Source organism: Bufo gargarizans, chromosome 8, assembly GCF_014858855.1.
Source record: "Bufo gargarizans isolate SCDJY-AF-19 chromosome 8, ASM1485885v1, whole genome shotgun sequence".
NCBI classification, from domain to species: Eukaryota; Metazoa; Chordata; class Amphibia; order Anura; family Bufonidae; genus Bufo; species Bufo gargarizans.
Window position 1 is genome coordinate 48,543,380 of NC_058087.1, and position 21,613 is coordinate 48,564,992.

A 21,613-nucleotide genomic window follows, 5' to 3' on the forward strand; every position below is an offset into this window, starting at 1 on the left:
AAGGTGCATCCGTTCAGTTAGGATTCTTGTGTGAAATCAAAACGGAAAAAAATGGACCCGTCACTAAATGCATCAAGTCAGTGGGTGACTGATCCGTTTTTTTAGGCTCCTAAAAAAACTGATCATTCACTATTGACCCTCATTGAAGGATCCCTTTTTCTGACCAGACACAAAACCGCAGCTTACAGCGGTTTTGTGTCCGGTCACAAAACTGTATGCTGCCGGAACGGAAGACACCCTAATGCATCCTGAACTGATCTCTTTCCATTCAGAATGCATGAGGACTAAAACTTTTTTTTCATATAATTCCCCCCCCTCAGTTAAAGTGGTTGTGCAGTGCTACAATATTGATGATCCCTATCCTTGGGATAGGTCATCAATATCACATCGGTGGCGGCACAGTATAATTACAATTGTCCATCCCATTCACTTGAATGGTACAAGCAGTTGTAACTACACTGCATCGCTAGACGACGCGCAGGTAATTTTAAAGAGGAAGCAGCGCTTGCACAGCTGATCCTTGGGGTGCTGGGAGTCAGACCCCACCAATCTGATAATATTGACCTGTCCTGAGGATAGGTCATCAATATCCTACCACTGCACGACCCCTTTTAAATTTTGGAATTCAAGTTTACTCCTACTATGCAAACACTTGCTAAATTATTGGAAAGGAGATGAGCTCTCCTGACTTGGCTTTTTTTTAATAAAAACTATAAAGTAATACTTACTTTTTTATTTTAATTACTCTGCATTGTTCCTTTCTTTTGTTCTTCCAACTGGAAATCTCCCTTCCCAGTCTGATCATGTCAACACTGATTGGCCAGCGTCAGACTCTGCAGGGACATCCCCCCCCCCCCCAACTGGTAACACCCAGCTGTCAATTCATTTTAAATTTCTAGTAGGAGTAATAGGAGGAACAGCACAAAGGTGCAGTCTAAGTAAAGGTGCTTCAGAATTTGTCATTTCATGTGGACTAAAAGTGTTTACTGAACCAGTCAAGTCAGCAGCGCTGCCCGGTCCTCTTTAACATTTCAGTGGCCGCCGCTTGTTTCTGCGTGGGCGCTGATCGTATCCTTGTGTAAATAAGTAATGGGTGGAAATGTTCTGCGAAGGGTCACTTGCCGGTTAAGTCTTCTCTTGACATGTGTCTCCATGGTGCAGCTGATGGCACTGGTTCCTTCATTGTCTCTGAAATTGTGATGATTAGTATTTGGCGAGCGGGGGATTATAGCTGGAAAGGTACGGACAGTACGACAGGTCGTGTGTGTCCTGATGACAAGTGCTGGAAACCTACCGACTTGATGTTCTTTAAAAACACCCGCTACGAACTTCTGCTACTTCTGGTTTCAGCCCCTTTTAACTTCCTATAATTTAGATAATGGGTCGCTGGGGTGAAAGCAGACTGCTGAAAGTTACTGGAGTCGCACTGGTAACTTCATACTGGGGAAAATAATACCGTTCCCAAACTGTAGGATGAAGTGTTCAGAAATCAGGACCTCCTTGGTCTGTAGGTTGCAGAATCGCGGACTTTCAGCAGTGGGCATAGGCTATGCTGCGCTGTACTGCTGCGAGTGCTCTACACTGGGGGCGATGCCCCAGCGTCCTTGTGTGGGTAGCGGGCCCAGCTTTCTCGTCTCCCTGCCGGGGAGCTTCTGCAGTTGGATGATCGCGTTCAATAATGGCTGGAATCACACCGCGCTATATTCCGCTCTCGAAACCGGTTGCCAGGGTGACCAAAAACTATTTGCTTCAATCCAGTTTTTTTCCCCCCCAGACAGGCTGCAATTTAAACCTTCAAAATAATTATTTGGCACGGTGTGAAGTTTCTGTACAGACGAGGTGCACATTTCTCATGGTGAGTGGGCAGAGCCGGGCTGGTTTACAGATCATCCAGCACTTGTGAAAGAGATGTAATGAGTTGGTGACATTGTCTACACGGCACCACGTAAATGCTTCCCCTAGAACAAAACAGGCGGTAATGTGTTTGCGCCATGTGTGTTGATCGCAGACATCATTCTGTTTGTTCTACCTATTGCCCAGAGTGGTTTTTTTTGGTTTATTTTTTGTTTTTGGAGGGAGGGGACTCAAAGGAGGGGCGTTTAGAAATTGTAGTACCCCGGATTAAAAAACAAAACAAAAAAAAAACCTCAGTGTAGAAGAACTGTCTGATGTCCCTGTATACAAAGCAGTTTTGTTCAATCTGCTATCTCCATTTACACCTCAGAGTGGTAAACATGTTTTGCATCAGGTTTATTATGTGTTTTAGACACTTTTTGCATCGCTTTGCAGGAAACGGTGTGACTTTGGATGCGCCAATTTGATCCAAAATTTTGATGAAAAGTAAGCCAAACCAATAGGGTTGTGTAAAGTTACAAATGTCTTTAAGGGGGTTTCCCGAGATGTTCATACTGATCTGATCGGTGGGGGGTCCGACATCTGGGACCCCCGCTGATCAACTGTTGTAAGAAGGCACAGAGCACCGCTGCTTTCTCTATGCACGGCTGTACATTGTATAGTGCGACGAACGTGAAATCACACGGCCTAGTAAAAGCTGCATAAAGGCCGCGGTGCTACTGCCAGCACCAGTGCCTTGAACAGCTGATCGGCGAGGGTGCTGGGAGTGGGACCCCCACCAATCAGATGCAAATAACCTCTGCAAGAGGGTAGGTCGTCAGTATAAACATCTTGGGAAAAACCCCGTTAATTTGTTCGAGATCGGTATACCAAACCGTACCACGCCGATCACATGTTTGTGAAGGCACTAGCGCTCAGCAGTAGCGTAGCGGCCTTCACACAGCCTTCCCTATGTTTAATCACATGGTCTAGACCAGCGATAGGCAAACTGCGGCTCTCCAGCTGTTGCAAAACTACAACTCCCACCATGCCCTGCTTTAGGCTGAAAGCTGTAGGCAGTCTTTGCATGCTGGGAGGGAGTTGTAGTTCTGCAACAGCTGGAGAGCCGCAGTTTGCCTATCACTGGTCTAGACCAGGGATCAGCAACCTCCGGCACTACTCCAGGTGTTGTGAAACTACATCTCCCATCATGCACACTTGCTTGGCTGCACTATAAACTCCCACACAAGTGGAAAGAGCATGCTGGGAGTTGTAGTTTCACAACAGCTTGAGTGCTGAAGGTTGCTGATCCCTGGTCTAGACTTTAGGCGCAGCTGAGCCCCATAGAAGTGAAAGGGGCTGAGCTGCAATACCAAACACAGACTCTATACAATGTACGGCGCTGTGCTTGGTGACCTGAGAGGAAGGCTGCATCGCTACTGCGATCACCAGTGCCTTCTCAAACAGCTGACCAGCAGAGGTCCCGGGTGTCAGACCCCCACCAATCACATACTGATGACCGATCCTGAGGATAGGTCATCAGTTGAAATATCTTGGAAAACCTCTTTAAGGCCTCTTGCACACGAATGTGTGCGCCCTGTGGTCGTGCTGCGGGCCGCAATACACGAGAACTGTCCGTGGGGCAGCCTGCAGCGGATCGCGGACCCATTCACTTTAATGGGTCCGCGATCCGGCCGTTCCGCAAAAAGATAGGACATATTCTATCTATTTGCGGAACGGAAGTACGGGACGAAACCCCACAGAAGCGCACTCCGTAGGGTTCTGTTCCGTGCTTCTGTTCCGCACCATTCCACATCTCTGGATTTGCGGACCCGTTGAAGTGAATGAGTCTGCATCCGCGATACGGAATGCCCACGGAACGGCACCCATGTATTGCGGAGCCGCAAATGCGTTCCGCAATGCGGCAACGGGGCGTGCAAGAGGCCTAAAGGTGTACCAAATTTATCTTCCAGCCACTGTGATAAATTGGAAGCCTCTTTTTAGTGTCTAGTCATTCTAAAGAGACTGTCCGCAGCAGATATGGCACTGGGTCACTTGATGCATGGGTGACGTGTGACCGTTGCTGCAACAGTCATGTGATCCGGTTTGACGAAGGAAAAGCCGGCTTGGCAGCAACGAAGGGGATCAGGTAAGGGAGAGATCACATCCCCATTATTTCTCCGTTCTTTTGATTCGTCAGAATAATAGAAAAAAAATGTAAAAAATTGATTTTGTAAAAAAATATATATACGGTATATCCTGGGCGTCTGTTATCCACATTTGGAATCTGTTTGAGATCCATTATTTCAGATGGAAGTTAAAGTCCCTGTGGGTGAACGACCCCTTTTAAGAGTCTGATTTGTCTAAATATAAACCATAAAATGATGCAAAAATGTTAAATTAGGATTCAGTTCACTAATGAGTCCTTCTGATCTTCCAAGTGATTAGTGTGTGCATCTCAATGAAAAGCATCGTTTTTAAATAATTGATTTAAAACCGTAGTAAGCCTTGCAGCCCGATCCACAAGATTTCCTCTTGATTCAAAGAAATCTCCATTTTGAATGGATTTGTCAGGCTCGCATATAATATCTCTTTCTCAGATTTTTACTGCAGTGATAGTCGTTGGTAATTTGGTCCTGAGTATGTGTCACAGTGTGAAAGCTCTGAATATTTACTGGCCCAGTAGGGCAGGAGCACTGCGGAGATGCTTGTGTGTATGTGCTGTAAAATGCTCCTTTTATTTTATTTTTTATTTTTATTTTTTCCATTCAATCGAAATGGCGCCTCGTCAAGAATGCTGCATTAATTATTTGTAACCCGTAATTATAAACCTGATACATTTTGTGCTGCAGCTATATAATTTCTAGTACCAAACAGCCAATGCGTAATTATTTGTTTAGCGTTGGTGCTTTGTGCCGTTTTAGAAGCTGCTTTTTTTTTTTTTTTTTTTTTTTTTTTTTTTTTTTTTTTTGAATAGAAGTTTTTTTTTTTTCCTTTTTATTTTAGACATGGATTATGACTTTTTTTTTTCTTTTATATCTCATTATGGTGCGTGTATGACTGTTGCTTGCTTAGGCTGGCTTTACATGCTATAATTTTTCATTTGCGATATTCAATGCAAACTTTTTTCATCCTGTAAATAGATCTCATATACCGTAGTTCAGCAAGAATTTTGTATATGCCTCGTACACCCGATGTATTTTGCGGTCCACAAATTGCGAACATTTTTCAAGCAAATATAGGACGTGTTCTGAGCACGTTGTATGTCTGATCCGCAAAGAGATAGGACGCGCCCTCAATGTTTTCTTGCTTTTTGTAAAATGTTTAAAAACAATAAAAATTATCGGATTGAAAAAAGGATACACCCTCAAAATGTAGACTACGGACCTATTAAAGCGATCCTTATTTTTTGGATGCGCGGTTTTCAGACCGCAATATGGACACGGTCATGTGCATGAAGCCTGGCAGTGATGTTTTTTTAGTGTCTATTTGTATTGGACCTCTACCAATGAATACAATTTCAGTACCTTAGTATCTACTGACATGTTAGTCAACAACATTGGTCGTCTGTATGAGTTCATGACGATCTACAATATAACCCGATCATAACCAGCAAACTTCAGGTTAGCTCTGAGATTTGGGCTTTGTGCGTAAGGGCTTTGTGCCCGTGCTGCGGACCGCAAATTGCAGTATAAAAATACACCGCAAGCTGCCTGCCTCATGCCATAGAGCAGGAGGAGCTGAGCAGATTTATATAGAGTTTTATAGGAAAAGTTTCAGTATAACTTGTATCTTATACATCTAAATCTCTGATTCTGAGATAAGGAGCCCAGTGGACGGTCCTAACCAGTGACTGGCGGCTATCTGTGTATACATACACACAGGGTAGGCCATCACTCATTAGGGCCCCTCACGTGATACTACATCTGTTCCACTCTCATAGGGGATTTCCTCTGTATTTGTTTCAGGGGTCCCTGCGTGATCCCCCAGGCGAAGAGACACTTATTCCCTATCCTGTGTGTGTGTGTGTGGTATACGGATGGTATATTGACACATTTTAGCCAAAAATGGTACGCATTTCACCTCCGTTGGGTGAATGAGGCCCTGTAGATATGTTGATTGTGTGCGCCGAAGACTGTATGCTGTGTAAATGTTGGCGAATGGCCCCTGTACACATGAGGCTGCTGGTGGCCAATCCTGCTGATTTTGGTAAGAACAATCTAATGTGTATCGGGGCACTTTCAGCACCCGATCCTTTTTGTTCTTTCGGGAGATAGGCCGCATGCCTGACTTGTGTATGGCTGTGGCTTTCTCCTCTCTGCAGGACCAAGTGTGTATATACATGGCAAAGGGGTGGGGGTTGGCCGAATAAGCATTCAACCAACCACTGTTGAAGGTGTACATCAGAGATCAGCAACCTCCAGCACTCCAGCTGTTCTAAAACTACAACTCCCAGAAGTGTGCATATTGGGAGTTGTAGTTTCGAAGCAGCCGGAGTGCTAAAGGTTGCAGATCCCTGGTGCATTGACTTCTTTGGTGTCTGGGTAACCTCTGCTCTCCCTCTACAGGTCGTCTCATTTGGAAACCCTCTCTAGTGGCTTCATGTTGGCGATCCTGGATTGTCTTCACCCTGCGGTGGCTCTTTCATGTACTTTCCCTTAGCCACTTTCCTGCTCGTTGGATCTGGTTGTAATTCCTTGAAGACTCCTCTTGGCCTGACATGAGCTCCCAGACTCATCCAGGTATATTAAAAAATAAATAAAGTATGAATTGCCGGAAAATGGATCAAAGGTTTATTGTTGTGTCAAACAACTGTGTCGCTTTCAGGTATTTTGCACATGCGCTTCGTAGCGTTCATGAATTAAACACAATTCTAGTAGCATGGCGCCTGGTAGAATAATAAACCCTGTGCCCGCGGTGCCGTCCCACCTACAGACAGTGAACAGATGGCTGGAAATATGCTGAATGCATTTGGTATCTGGCGAATTTTTTGTTATTTTAATTTTTTTTGTAATCTGAGGTCCTAAGCGTGTTTTTGTGCTTCTCTTTAGGAGCCACATTAGCTCCAGACCCAATGGTCGCACCCCCCTGTTCCGCACGTGAAACTCGGTAAAAGTTATGTTCTCCATTGTACATCGATGAATAATAAATTGGGCCGCCCGTTAGGCTCGCCATAACAATGGAGAGCAGGGAATGCCCTAACCGTTTCCCGCCCCAGGCTTGTATTGTATTCGGTCAATCCATCTGGTGTTGAAAAGGTTTAATGAGGGGTGTGTGTGTGTGTGGGGGGGGGGGGGGGGGGGGTAGAGATAATTTAGGAGGATGTCAGCAGTTTTTCGAAGCTTTAGCTAGTGCTTTCAGACTGGCGTGAGAATCCCAAGCTTTACTTGATGGCTGACTTGTGATAATGCCTTTCCTAGGTTCTGTTCGTTGCTTGCTCTGTGCCTTTTGATCCTGAGAGCGATGAAACAATATCTATTTATAGGCGGCGGTGAACTGGCTGTTCTGTGGCGGATCGGCCCTGTTTTCATGAAGATTGGTTATACCCTTCCCTCGTGTTAACAGGCAGCGAGGTAGGCCGCCCGCTCTGCAGCGTTTACTTCTGTCTCTGGAAAATTCAATGCAACCAGGCAGGCACTTGATGCTTTTTCTTGTCGTCTTGCTGTATAATGAAACCTTCAGTATTTTTACAATGTACTTTGTGTTTCAGTTCCTTACCGCTTGCTGTCAGTGAATAAAAACACTGTTTACCTAAAGAGGTTTAACCCCTTAGTGGCCAGCCTGTTTTGTGTCTCAATGACCAAGCGTTTTTTTTTTTTTTTATCGCCCTTTTGTTTTTTATTTTTTTTATTTTCCATGTCAGTGTAGCCATTTGAGGGCTTGTTTTGTGCAGGGCAAGTTGTAGTTTTTAATGGCGTCGTTCTGGGGTTCATATAGCTCTCTGATTTTATTATCTTATTAACTCTTTCTTTAAAGGGAGGATAGGGAAAAAAATAATAATAATCAGTACTGCCATTTAGTTTCTTACGTAGCAATTTTTGCGACATTTGTAAAAATAAAATTAGATCTGCAAAAAAAAAAAAGTTTTTGTACAATTAAACCCCCTTTTTTAATAAAAAAAAATTATATCTAAATTATATATATTTTTTTTTTTTTTTTTGCATGGCCGCATCCCAAGGCCCAGGATTTGATTTTCTTTCTACTGAGCTGTGATTGTTTTTTTTTTTTTTTTTTTTTTTTTTTCTTTCTTTCTTTTGTGGGACTTCTACTTCTTTAATGGGTATAATTTCTGGGTGCATACTACTTTTTGATTGGCATTCCTTTTTTTTTTTTTTTTTTTTTTTTTGGCGAGCGCAAAAAAACCCTTTTCTGGCATTTTATTTTTTATTACATTTTATTTTTTTTAAATGTTCACTGTGCATGTTAAATTTGCATTATAATTGTATAGAGTGTGTTTTTACAAATGTGACAATACGTGGAGTGAATTTTATTTTTACAACTTTTTTTTTTCATGGAAAAGCGTATTTGTGGTGGTGCTCATGCCTAAAAGAGGGACCTCCCTTCCTCTAAACGACTTAGATGCCAAGGTTGCTATTGGCCGAGGCATTTAAGGGGTAAATGGCCCGGATCAGGGCGTCTGCCCATCCTTGCTGGCAGATCATGAGCCTCGCTCTCATGTGAGAGCAGCTTTCCGCTGTACAGGAGACCTGTGCAGTCTTTGGACTAGCCCATCCAAGCCTCTGCAGCCCTCAGGTCTCCCTGTGTCAGCATCCAGTTTTGAAACCGGTCGCATGGCCGCCGCAGCCAGTCGTTGGCTACAACAGCCACGTGACCCAGAGACTGGGGTTTCAATCCATAGCATGTCAATTTATGCTGCAGGTTTTACCCACAGCTTTCAACTTTTATAGTCCAAAGCAGTGAGGGACCCCTGCTATCCTTGCAGGAATGCTTCTGCAAAGACCGGCCAGTTTTCGAAGTTTTTTGCAGTGGAAGGTCTCCTCTCATTCTGCTGCAGATCTACGTATCTTCATGGTCACAGACTACAAACGAGCCCTGTCTAGTCTGATCCCACACTCATGTGTTACTCCCTCTGTCCCCACTTTTTGTAGAAGGTGTTCTTAGGCTTTTTTTTTTTTTTTTTTTTTTTTTTATATATATCTTTCATAGCACCGGCCTGTGTAGAGAATAAAGTCTGGTCAGTACATACCCCAGTCTCCACTGTGCTCAGAACGGCTGTGCACTCTTCCATGCGGGTCATGCAGCATCGGTGGCATGCTAGAGGAGGGGTAAGTACTGAGCAGACTATCTTCCCCCCCCCCACGGGCCATCACACAGCAAGATTTTTTTAAGAAAGCCCGGAGATCTCCTTTAACTTACACAGTAGAAGATGACACAGATCAATAAGTGGCACCCTAAACCCAGGATTTGTTTGTAGTCTGTGACCATGGAGTCGCACATAGCTCTGCATAGGGACTGTATACACAAAACGGCAAGTGATTTTTTTTATTTTTAATCCAAGCTATTTGCACTGTTTCATTTTTTTTATTTTTCCTGATGTTTAAAAGCAATACTAGGGGTTGCTAAGAGGAGCATATGCTTTCAGCCACTGCCTGTATTGACTAATGGGTCTGTAGGCACGGTTTTAATAAACCCTCACAGCCATGCGTGCTCACTTACAAAACGCTGATGCATCTACAGAGCAATAGATCCCAATAGTGGTAGTTGTAAGGGATTGCTATGTATGCAATAAGCTGATTCATATCTTGTCATACAAGTGACATTAGACCAATATCGATGGCTGAGTTTGAGTCCCCTTTATGTACATGCTGGTGGTTATCCTCCTTCTGACATCTCGGAACAGAAGGTCCCTGCTCAAAGCTCCCTTTATTTTTATTTTTTTCCCTTGTACTTCTCTCCAGCAAGGCAGTAACATCATTCTTCTAATCCTCTTCCAAGAGGCTCCAGTGACGTTGCTTGCCCGAGGCAGTGCTGTCTTCTTCCTATGCTGGAGGAAAGTACTTGGGAGAGAAGAACTTGTATGAGTGAATATTTCCTTTGGATTTGTCGGGACAAGATGCTTTCATATAGGTGTGGCTTATGTAAAGATTAGTGTTTTTGAAAAATCCTGGGATTTTAGGACTATTACTATACAAACTATAAAAAGGACCACAATACAGCGGATTTAACACCTTTATTGCTGGAGGCATTTATTATAATGCCTTTTTTTTATTTTATTTGTACGGTCAGATTTATTTTTTTTACTAAAACTAACCATATACGTTCTTTTGTCCGCTGCACTTCTGACATAGTAATATTATATGTGGCGAGTGTGAATATTGTTATTGATTGTGACGATTTATGGAATTTTTTACGCTATTGTCTTTGTAAAGAAAAGCTGAAAATGTGTGAAGGATCTAGTTGAAGTTCTTATGTCGTCCAAATGTCACTAGAGATCCTCACCATTTACTTTTCCGTGTCTTTTTTTTTTTTCTCTGCTACCCTCTTCATATTTACAAAATGTGGATGGGAGGAGGTGGACCTCTGCTGCCTGGAATAATTAAAAGGGTTGTGCCAAGTTTTGAAGTGTTCCCCTAGCCACAGGATAGGGAATAAGGCAACTTCTTCTTCTTTTTCTTTTCTTTTTTTTCTTCCCCGCTGCATTTTTTGTCCAGCTGCCCCTCGGCATGTTTGCCGTGTTTGTGCCGGATCTCTGGCCAGTCCCCATTATGGCTTACTGCCAGTGTGAAAGTAGCCTAACTGATCGGTGAGGGTCTGACTGCTGAGACTCCCGCCGATCTTGAGAGCGGGGCCGGGTCCCATTCCATGGGTCTGATGGAGAGGCAGGTCGTGCATGTGCCCTGCCACTTCATTCATTTTCTACTGGACCACCGGAAGCACTCAGCTATTTCTAGTGGTCCTATAGAAAATGAATGGAGCAGTGTCGACCGGCCATTCCATCATACCCAGGGAGTGAATCCCACATTCTAAGGATTGGTGAAGGTCTCGGGAGTCAAGACCCTCACTGATCAGTTAGTTAATCCCTATCCTACGGATAGGGGATAACTTCAGAACTTGGCACAACATGTGCACCAGAAAACTGGCACACATTAGACCAGAAATCTATGCAAGCTCCCATTCCGGCATAAATGTATTTTTTGGGGGGGGGCATAGATCTCCAAGTGATGTGCAAGAACTATTGCCTCTTACCGATTCTGGTGCATTGTGTCCCTTAGCCCCCTTAGTGTTTTTTAATAGAAAGTTATCTCTATCCTCCCTCCCTGCCTTGTATGACAGCCATCTATTAGCTAGAACAAAGAGCGGCTGCAAAAAGTGTTATTGACTCGCAAGGACCCAGCATGGGCCGTGCGTATTTGTAATTGAAACCATGAAACTGTTATCAAGGGTTTTAGACGTGTATTTCGGAGAGTAATAAGAGCGTTTTATGTGCTGAAATACGCTACTAGAGATGAGCGAACTTCTGTTTTAAGTTCGGCGTCTAAAGTTCGGGGGCGGGTTAGCGGAGAATCCCGATCTGGAACCGGATATGGATTCCGACTTCCGTTGTGGTCCGTGGTAGCGGAATCAATAATGGCCGATTATTGATTCCGCTACCACGGACCACAACGGAAGTCGGAATCCATATCCGGTTCCAGATCGGGATTCTCCGCTAACCCGCCCCCGAACTTTAGACGCCGAACTTAAAACAGAAGTTCGCTCATCTCTATACGCTACGTATTTGCCGTTTGAACATGGCCTGACACCCAGCAGCACATGGACAAAATGCTGTGCACCAGGTACAGTGTATTTTGTCTACCTTCATCTTAGGGCTGATGTATACGACCATATTTTGCATCCTTGTGGACCACAATACGGACACAGGCAGCCAGGTAGCAGTGCATGGCCCATATGTCTGCTGTGCGGTCCAAACTCAAGCAGAAGGCAGCTGGATAGGGTACAACTAGGATGCACTGCATGTAGCGCCCCTGGCCACTCGGCGCTATTTTGGCATTTTTTTTATTTTATTTGTATAAGCCCACCTTCTGACCGTAGCTGAACGTCATTATCGAAGGCCCTCAAGGCTGGCACGTAGACGGGCACCTGTTGCAGGGAAGCACTGTGGAGTTTGCTCTCGCCGCAGATCAGCTTCTGTTATCTGGATAATGGCAATAAGAGCGGATTCCAGTTCCTGCATTAATGAGAGCAGGAGCTCTTAAATCATGTGTACACATTCTGCTATTGCTCTCCCTTATCAGTGAACCCGGGAATAAAATAGTTTCCTGCAGATATTATTCTGAATTTATCATTTTTAAGGCCGTACGGTTTAGCTGTGAAAATGTTACTTCCAGTATAACGTTAGACACACATGGTCGATCATAGTGGTATACAGATTCTGTTTGACATTGTGTAGCTGTGAGTATCCAAAGGGATTTGACACTGTAGCCAAATGGTTTAGGCTGTGTTCACACCTCTAGTTCACTGCTGGACTGTAATGTGGTCCTGGGGTGGTCCGCCCGCTTTCCGGCATAAATGCTGGGTTTCTGCTGGACAAGACGGCATTTAGACTGGATCACGCAGCCGGATCATCTCGAACGGAGATGCGAACACAGCCTAAAAGGGGTTGTTCATCTTTGTTTGGCTTTTGGCAAACCCCACTCATGGTTAGACCTGCAAAAGGGAAGCATACTTACCGGCGCCCTTCTCCACCTGCTGGGTCCAGGCTTTTTCACTTCCCATCCTTGACTGCCTCGCACTCGAGTCCCCCACTGTCAGCATCCACTCTGACACTGCGGCAGCCAAATCCCGTTCCGTCATATGACCAGTTGACCTGATTTGGAGGGGGGGGGTCTGCCCAGGAAGGAGGGTTTGTTAAAAAAAAAAGGTGGCCAGCCCCTTTAATCTTTCTTTTTGGTTACATGCCAAACTTTACCAATTTCCTGGAACTTCACTCGAGGGGCTTAGTTTTTATTTTAGTACGATGTAGTATTAGTTGACTACATCTGTTGTTTTTCAGTCTAGTCATTGACTTTGTTTGTGGCCACCCGACACTGGTGCTGACCTGGAAGTGTCAGCAGGTGCAGGCGTCTCTTCTGCTGCGCAGCGGCCTGTCACAGGATGCTCGGCGTTAGTGAGATACGCAGACGCTGGCTCCTTCTCTGTATTTTTGGAGCCTGTGTTTGCGTTCCAGCCTCCGTGGGAAGTTTCAGGGTTAAGGTTACAGCTGGGGTTTTCCCACAAGTTGTACGAGCGTTTGTCTTCACCTCTCCTCGAGGTCTCTGGTGGTTATGTTACACGGCAGGTTAGAGGCTACTGCAGGTGTGCTTTTATTGCCCAGTCTCAGCGCCTGGAACCCACAGTTCCTGGTGACATTCTCTCCCCCCCCCCCCCCAACTCATTTACCAGCACATTACTTTGGCTCGTTCTTTGGGTAGTGTATTGTATACATCTCTAGAACTGGAAAACCTGAATCCTGCATCTTCTTCATCCAAATGAGAGGTCTACGTTCAGGACCCGTCTGCTTGAGGCCTCTGCTGTTTACGCTCTGGAATGTGCAAGTGTGATTTTTGGATGACAATTGGGCACATGAGGTAATGTTGTCACCAAGACACACCTAGTTTTGTCTCCGTGGTGAAATGCAGAATGTTCCAAGATTTCCTGTACTGTCAATACAAGCCTTTCTATGCCAACAGTAGCCGTCTTATTAACTCCTGTGTTACCAAGAAATCTGAGATATAGCTGAACAAGGGAGGAGGAGGAGGTGGTCTGAAGGCGTTGGCGTGTTTTGTCTACTTAGAAACAGGGTTGAAGGACCATGGGGAAATGGCATCTTTAACTCCTTTCGGCTTAGGCTTCGTTCACATCAGCGTTCAGCCTTTCTGTTCTCCTGTTCCGTTTGAGGAGCAGGAGAACGGAAAGGGCGGACTTGGCATATAACGGAGCCTACAGACCCCATAGACTATAATGAGGTCCGTTAGGTTTCCGCTAAGAAGATTATTTTGGAGCGGAGACAAAAGTTGTGCGCGCAGGACTTTTGTCTCTGATTCAAAAATCTTCCTCTAACGGACCCCATTATAGTCTATGGGGTCCGTAGGCTCTGTTCGGCTCAGTTGTGTGCCGAATCCGTCCTTTCTGTTCTCCTGCTCCTAAACGGAACAGGAGAACGGAAAGGCTGAACGGTGATGTGAACTCAGCCTAAAAAGGGTTTTCCAGGATTACCATGTTTTTTTTTAACAGATATGCTCATGTAGTTGCTTACCTTATGTACCTTATGTACCCCCCCCCCCCCCCCCCCCTGGACTCCCCTGACCAGTGTTTACATTGGTTTCCACCCTGTAGGTAGCACTTCCTGTTGCTGTATCCAACCAAACCCATGATACACTTCTCCTTTCTCTGCCACAGCATCAGCAATGCCCCTAACCCCCAGCTAGTTTATAGCTCCTCCCACCAGCTAGTTACATAGACACTCCCTTGTCACTGCCCCGCCCATGTACATACCATCACAGGAAATAAGAAAGAGCCACATGGACATGGTCATGTGACCATGGCCCAGAACAGGAGATAGTAGCGATAAAGGTAAAAGAAATACATTACAGAATAACAGCGATTATTTTAAAGGATGCTGATAATGTTGCGGGACTGACCAACCATGTAATGTGTATGGCTTTATTCCGACTCTTCTCTGATGGCAGATGTTGGAAGGAAACTAAAGATCGGCTAGTTGTGTTCGACATGCCCGATCCTTTTATTGTTAAAGGGATGGTCTCATCTCAGACAATGGGGGCATATCGCTAGGATCTGCCCCCATTGTCTTATAGGTGTGTGTCCTGCTGGGACCCGCATCTATATCGGGAACAGAGCCCCACAAAGTGGTGGCTGGAGGACACTGGTCCGGCCACCACCAAGTGCTCTCCCCATAGAAGTGAATGGGAGCGCACCGTGCATGACCGGCCACTGCTCCTATTCACTTCTATGGGCCCGATGGAAATAGCCGAGCCAGTGCTTGGCTATTTTCGGCTGCCCTATAGAAAATGAATAGAGGGCTGCTGCGAACGTGCAGTGCTGCCTCCACCACCTTTGGGGCTCCGTTCTTGATATAGATGCGAGATAACCCTTTAAGGGAGTTGAGTGACCATCAGAGGTGTCTGGCAGCAGCCTTTTTCCTCACCCTGTTGAGAACACGTGCATCCTCAGTTCAGCTGAGCATGCATATATGTAATGGAGTCAGGAGGAGTAGCTGTTCACTGAAAAAATGTGGCAGCAGGAAAGGGCAAATGTGGCGAGTTATTTTTCTGTTTTATGATGGCACTTTAAGGGTATGTTGCTATGGGTTTTGCTGCAATTTTTTTAGCCACAGGGTAGAAAGCTGGTTGCAATGGCGGCACAGTGGATGACATTTGATGAAATGCTATGCATGCACTGCAGAAAAAAGCCGCCTGGTAATTGACCTGTGCTGTGTTTTTAAATCCATAGCATGTCCATTTCCGCCATGTATTTCACCCTTAGCAATACATTGGGTGAAATCTGAAGGATAACCTGTGGCACATCTGCCACAGACTTTTGTGCTGCAATTGATGCATGTGAATAAATCCTGAGTACCTGTAGACTCTTCCCCCCCCCCCAACGTGGCTTTTCATGTGGGAAAAATGCAGCTTAACTCAGTGCCAGCAAAAGGGTATGAGATCAGACAACCTTATGTGCACTTCGGTTTAGCTTTCCGTGTGAAAATTGACCTGCTGTGCGCATTTTAAAATTCATAGCATCTCAATTTGTTAGTGCAGATTTCATCTCTCAATGCAGAGGGTGAGATCTGTGGCAAATCCACATGAAAATCCATATCAAAAACGGCAAAGCGCTGAAATCCACATGAAAATCGGGGCAGAATTTTGAAATCTACATGTGTGCGCAGGTATCATATAGGCGTTAGTCCACATTTGCGTCCAAGATGAATTACTGCTGACTGTCATGTCACAGACACATGAATGAGTCCTAAGGCTGGTATTGTACCTGCAGATGTTTCTGACTATTGTCCGGAGGGAAGCGTTCCATCTCGACAATCACCTGCTCGTCAGTGGAGGAGACCGCTGCTATTACATGCAGCGATCTCCTCCGCAGCATGGGGAGGAGTGATCACTAATGCCATTGTTATTTACAGGCAGCACAGTGTGATTAGACAGCACTTATTGCTGGCGGCAAACAAGGATTTTATTTTTTTTACCTATAAATGAACGTTTGCTTGTTCATCGGGGAAATCGGCGGCAGTATTACACTGCCAGATCACTAACAAGCGATGATCTGATCGGCAGGCGAGCACGCCCTAGCTTACATACTGGTACATACCCAGTCCTGCTCTACGCTGACAAAATGTATACAGCTGTATAAAATCTAGGAAGGCCTCTGATGTACGGATGCTCCCATGTGTTCAGTTTTATGGAGTTTTTGAAGCCAAAACCAGGAGTGGATTAAAAAAAAGATGCAAAGTTGTATCTGTCCTGTATATCTTCTCGCCTTTTGTCACCCACTCTTGATTTTTGGCTTCAAAAACTGCATAAAAAAACAGCCAGGACTCCAGACTGATACATTAGCTTGCTGTGATTGACAGGTCTCTATACCTCATTGTGCACTGGGCGGATGGGAGCTGCGTACAGTTTTCTCTCTAAGCTCAGGGCGTGAGGCGGTGTTCAGACTGTAGTCACTGGAGCACATTAGAGGAAAACTTAATAGGATCAGGCGCCTCCTCTAAATCGAGCACTATCACTCTATTAGTGCTGCATGTTCGTGCCGGTAAAGCTGGCCATATATATTAAATGTATGTTGGCTGAAGCTGCGATTTCGGTAAGAAAACAGCTGACCATTTAATGCATATGGGGGCCCTCCAACTTTCTTCGATGGCAGGGGCAAAGAAGGATCACACCTTCGGATTAAAGCATTCCCAAGCCTTTTTTTCTTTTCTTGAGGATGCAAGCCAGGGATAGCAACCTACAACTCCCAGCATGCAAACTTGGCTGTTCGTGTAACTTCCATAGAAGTGAAAGGAGGATTCTGGGAGTTGTAGTTTCAGAACAGCTGGAGTGCCGGAGGTTGCTGATCCCTGAGCTAGAGGTTTGTGACGGCGCCTTTCTCTCAACACATGAATGACCAGCCGATGCCTCGCTCCAGTCTACGCAAGCCAACATCCTGCATACATGGCTGCTGCAGCCAATAAATGGCTGCAGCAGTGATGCGTTGTCTGTTCGCCATATAATCCAGCCACGTGACACATGGGGGATACGTTACTGCTATAGCGGCCACGTGAAACAGGATGTTTAGACCTGAGCAAGGCAGTGGGGACCGCAGGTATTGGAACCCAGCAGCAGGGAGCAAAGTATGAAGATGAACAGCCCCTTTAAGTAAAGATGTGCAAGATAAAGAAGTATGAGTATAAAGGCAGACGTTCTTCTTGATTTTGTGCCTGTAATTCCTAAAACACCGGAGTGCCAGCCTCCCACTCGGCTGATGACAGAGAGCAAAGGACTGTTTTGCACTGCACAGCAAAGGTAAGCATGGGAAACTGTCCTTTGGGCGTCCCCATAGGAGCCTTATTTGGTCTTTGGTGAATATCCTGAAGACATAGGCATGGGTTCACCTTTGTGAATGAACCTGAACAATGAACGGTTGTTTATTCCCTCCTATCTCCTCTGTGTCAAGCAGGTAAACGCCATTGTGCTCCGCGTTGTATCTGCAGCTGCTTGTTGGCACCGGAATCGCATCCCGAGAAGCGGCTTTTCATTCTTCTCTTGTATCTATTCAAGTTTAATCGTACGACCCTCCTCCTCCTCCTCTCTAATCCGTGTTGTTCTTTGCATACCGTAGGTGCTAAGCGCGCTAAGATGTCATTATGATGTCACAGCCTCACGAGCGGCGTGGGATGAGCTCATTCACAGCGTTTATATTAATAGCTCTCCCTCCTCCACCTTGCTCCCATCGCACTTGCTTGCGTCAGACCCCTCCTTTCTCTTCCCTCTCAAGTGTCAGCAGGTATTTTACTCCTCAGCCGCACAATACCTTAGAAAAACAACTTAATGTTTCAGAAGTCACAGCAGGTGTCCCTTTTATGAAGTGTAAATGGTAGAAAATACAGCACGGCGGTGATGGTAGGCTACGCTGACTATGTGTGCAAATGACCCCATTACAACTTGTCACATACCATTAGCCGCAGTCCGGCTGTAGCTGCATGCGTAGCTTTAACAATGTCCACCATTGCTTAAAGAGGACCTGTCGCCTCTCCTGACATGTCCATCATGTTAACTGTCTGCATTCCCTGTGTAATAACAATTCTGGAGCATCTTTTCTTAGGTTGTGCCATTACGTTATTATTCCTGCTAGAAGTTAGGAATTGCTAGCAGTTTGCATTAAAGGTCTAGATGGATGTTACCAACTGGGCGGTGTCCCTGCACGGTCTGATGCTGGCGCTACTGACTGGATAATGTCAGACTGGTAACGCCCATCTGGACCTTTATTGCAAGCTGCTAGCAATTTATTCTTAATTTCGAGCAGGAATAATAAAGGAATGGCACATCATAGGATCATAAGAATAGATGCTCCAGAATTATTACATTACACATTTATTATGTGGAAAGCAGGTACTAAAACAGATCATTGGTGGTAGTCCTAGCATTCGGATCCACAATCACGAGAATAGGGGTCCCACATACCCCGTGTGAGTGGTGCAGTAGGGCGCCTGCATTACCACGGTTGGACCCCTAGCGATTATCCGTTGCTAGCACCCTTTTAAGATGACCTGTCGCCACTCCTGGCACTCATTCTGGGTCATCTTTACTTACAGCTCTGCATCATGCTGTTCCTCGTTTATTCATCTTAAATATTTATGATCGGGTGTTACTGCCAGGCTCTGATCCTTCTGTGACGAGCAGGGCTATTTCTATTGGCTGTTTGCAGAAGATCACTGCAAGAGTCTGCATGTCCACCAGCGCACTGCTCATTGGGTGGACATGCATATTGCCTTATACCGGGCATCCTCAAACTGTGGCCATCCATCTGTTGCAAAACTACAACTCTCAGCATGCCTGAACAGCCTACAGGTATCGGCCTACAGCAGGGCATTGTGGGAGTTGTAGTTTTACAACAGCTGGGGGGCCGCAGTTTGAGGATGCCTGCCTTATAGTTTGTACACCAAGTGGCGACATACTATGTAAGTAAATGTCGCTTCTTTTTATTTCCTTTTTTTTTTTTTTTTTTTTTTACTGCATGTCAGTTGCAAATAGGCTTTTATTATATTTTAGGATCTATACAATGAATGATATTTATTCGTAGAAAACCCCTTTTGATAAGAAAATACAAATATACCATCCATTGTTTAAGGTCAGTGTATGTATATAAGCTATATATGGTAACCGTAGATTCTGCATTCGTTGTTGGTTTTGGGTATTTTTATGCCCCTTTAGGATTATGTAATAATATATGTATTACAATTCTCATAATTTCTTGGTATTTTATCACTATTAGAATTGCTCCATTTAAAGGTGGAAAGGTTCTAATAAAATCTCGCCAGTAATCTTCTACGGCCTCCCATAATTCTTCAATAAATCCTCATAAAATCCCTGTCCAAGACATGCTGCGGAGGAGGAGTTGTGTGAAGGCATTGCTGTATGGTTATTTCAGTGTATTTGGGTAAATCTAAAAGCACCAGGGGCCAATCTCTGAACTTCAAGGGCCTTGTGTATGATGACCAGTACAGGAAAACTGGAGCAGTTGCTGATCACAACCTATTGGATTACTACCTTCCTGTTTTCTAACTAGCACTGGAAAATTCTCAAGGCAACTCTATACCAGAACTTGTATCTAAGATGGCAGCTATCGCTACACTATTGAGTTCTTTAGGTCTTTTTTAGGCTGCTTTCACACTAGCGTTCGGGTGTCCGCTCGTGAGCTCCGTTTGAAGGGGCTCACGAGCGGACCCGAACGCAGCCGTCCAGCCCTGATGCAGTCTGAATGGAGCGGATCCGCTCAGACTGCATCACTCTGGCGGAGTTCAGCCTCCGCTCGCCTCTGCACGGACAGGCGGACAGCTGAACGCTGCTTGCAGCGTTCGGGTGTCCGCCTGGCCGTGCGGATCCGTCCAGACTTACAATGTAAGTCAATGGGGACGGATCCGTTTGAAGATGCCACAATGTGGCTCAATCTTCAAGCGGATCCGTCCCCCATTGACTTTACATTGAAAGTCTGGACGGATCCGTCCCAGGCTATTTTCACACTTAGCTTTTTTTTGCTAATATAATGCAGACGGATCCATTCTGAACGGAGCCTCCGTCTGCATTATTATGAGCGGATCCGTTCAGAACGGATCCGCCCGAACGCTAGTGTGAAAGTAGCCTTAGCCTTCCCTAATATTTTTTTTCAGTCTAATTTTTCCTCTCTTCAGCTGCACAGCTAGATATATTTCTCACAAGCAGGGAGCAGTTTTAAAAATCCTCCCGATGCATACCTATTAACGTGCACTAGAAACAGAGTGAAAAGACCCTAAGGATGCATGCACACAGCAGTGTAGTTTATGCATATTTTCTGTGTAGATTTGCAGGTGTAGAAACCGTAGATGCACCATTTTCCTCACTATTTTTATTAAGATTTTTGGCACATATACATTAGTAAATCTTTGGTCTCATTCAAATTTCCGGAAAAAGTGTGGGGGGGAAAGCGTAGAGACGTGCTCTACTTTGGTCTGTGATGTGGACCAAAGACGCCCATTGAAGTCTGTGTCCGTGAAAATCTCGGACACAACAGGGATGGCATCCATGTTGACTCCATTTTTCAATGATAGGAGATGTTCTGGAAATTAGTTTTCAGCTGAGCAGTGTCCGTGGAATACAGATGGCACACGGATCCTTCACCGACCTCTTCACGGATGTAACACGGACTGATTTATTCACGGACGTGAAAGGGACACAAATGTGAACGAGGCCTTGGGGTGGGTTCTCAAGTAGTTGTTGCTGGCATTTCCCTGCACGTTTTTTTTTTTTTTTAACATTGGCATTTTTTGTGATTAGCGATTGAAAACTCAGGATTTTAGCTGAAAGTCTATGGGAAATATGAAATGCAGGACACATAAGTATTTTTGTTCAGTGTAGCTCTTGACACTTTTTTTTTTTTTTTTGTGTGTGTTTCCACTTTAATTTAAATATGGGTAAGATGCCATAAAAAATCCTAGAGGGCAAACATGTCGTTTGAGTGAAGAAAAAATAAATAAAAAAAAGCAGGAGGCAAAAACAAAAGGCATCACAATTTGGGGTTTTTAGTGGTAAAAAGAAAAAAACAGCCAACTTTTTGTGTGTGGGGACCCTAACTTCTGTGTAGTCAGAACCCCTCTATACAGTGGCCTGCTCCACAACACATGATCCCCCACTCATTGTGGAAGATACCACTACACACCTATAAATGAGGGGTGTATTGGTTACTACAGGACATGTCCGCGTTTCTAATATATATATATATATATATATATATATATATATATATATATATATATATTCTTTTTATTTTTGCAGAAAGGACATGCAGAAAGCACATGGATCATCCGTTTGTCTGCAGAAAGATGGAACATGAGCTATACTTCGCCGCGAAATGCAGCCCACTGACAGGTTGAAGTCCGGGTGTGGATGCAACACGGAGGATATCCTTATTTTGTTATTTTGCAGACATATTCCTCTGTATCTTTTTCCAGAATGGACTGGCGATCTGTGTGCTTTCTGCATCCGTGCATCTGTTCTGCAATAGATAGAACATGTCCTAT

At 44.8% G+C, this 21,613-nt stretch overlaps 1 protein-coding gene across 2 annotated transcripts in view; it reads left to right on the forward strand.

The window, feature by feature from the left end:
- HDAC4 (histone deacetylase 4) overlaps window positions 1-21,613 on the forward strand; it is a 176,608-nt gene that overhangs the window by 22,717 nt on the left and 132,278 nt on the right. For both annotated transcript variants that reach the window (XM_044302919.1, XM_044302920.1), the window contains exon 2: window positions 6,402-6,575. In XM_044302919.1, the coding sequence (XP_044158854.1) occupies window positions 6,554-6,575 (22 nt within the window). In that variant the 5' untranslated portion in view covers window positions 6,402-6,553. The remainder of the gene's footprint in view (window positions 1-6,401; window positions 6,576-21,613) is intronic.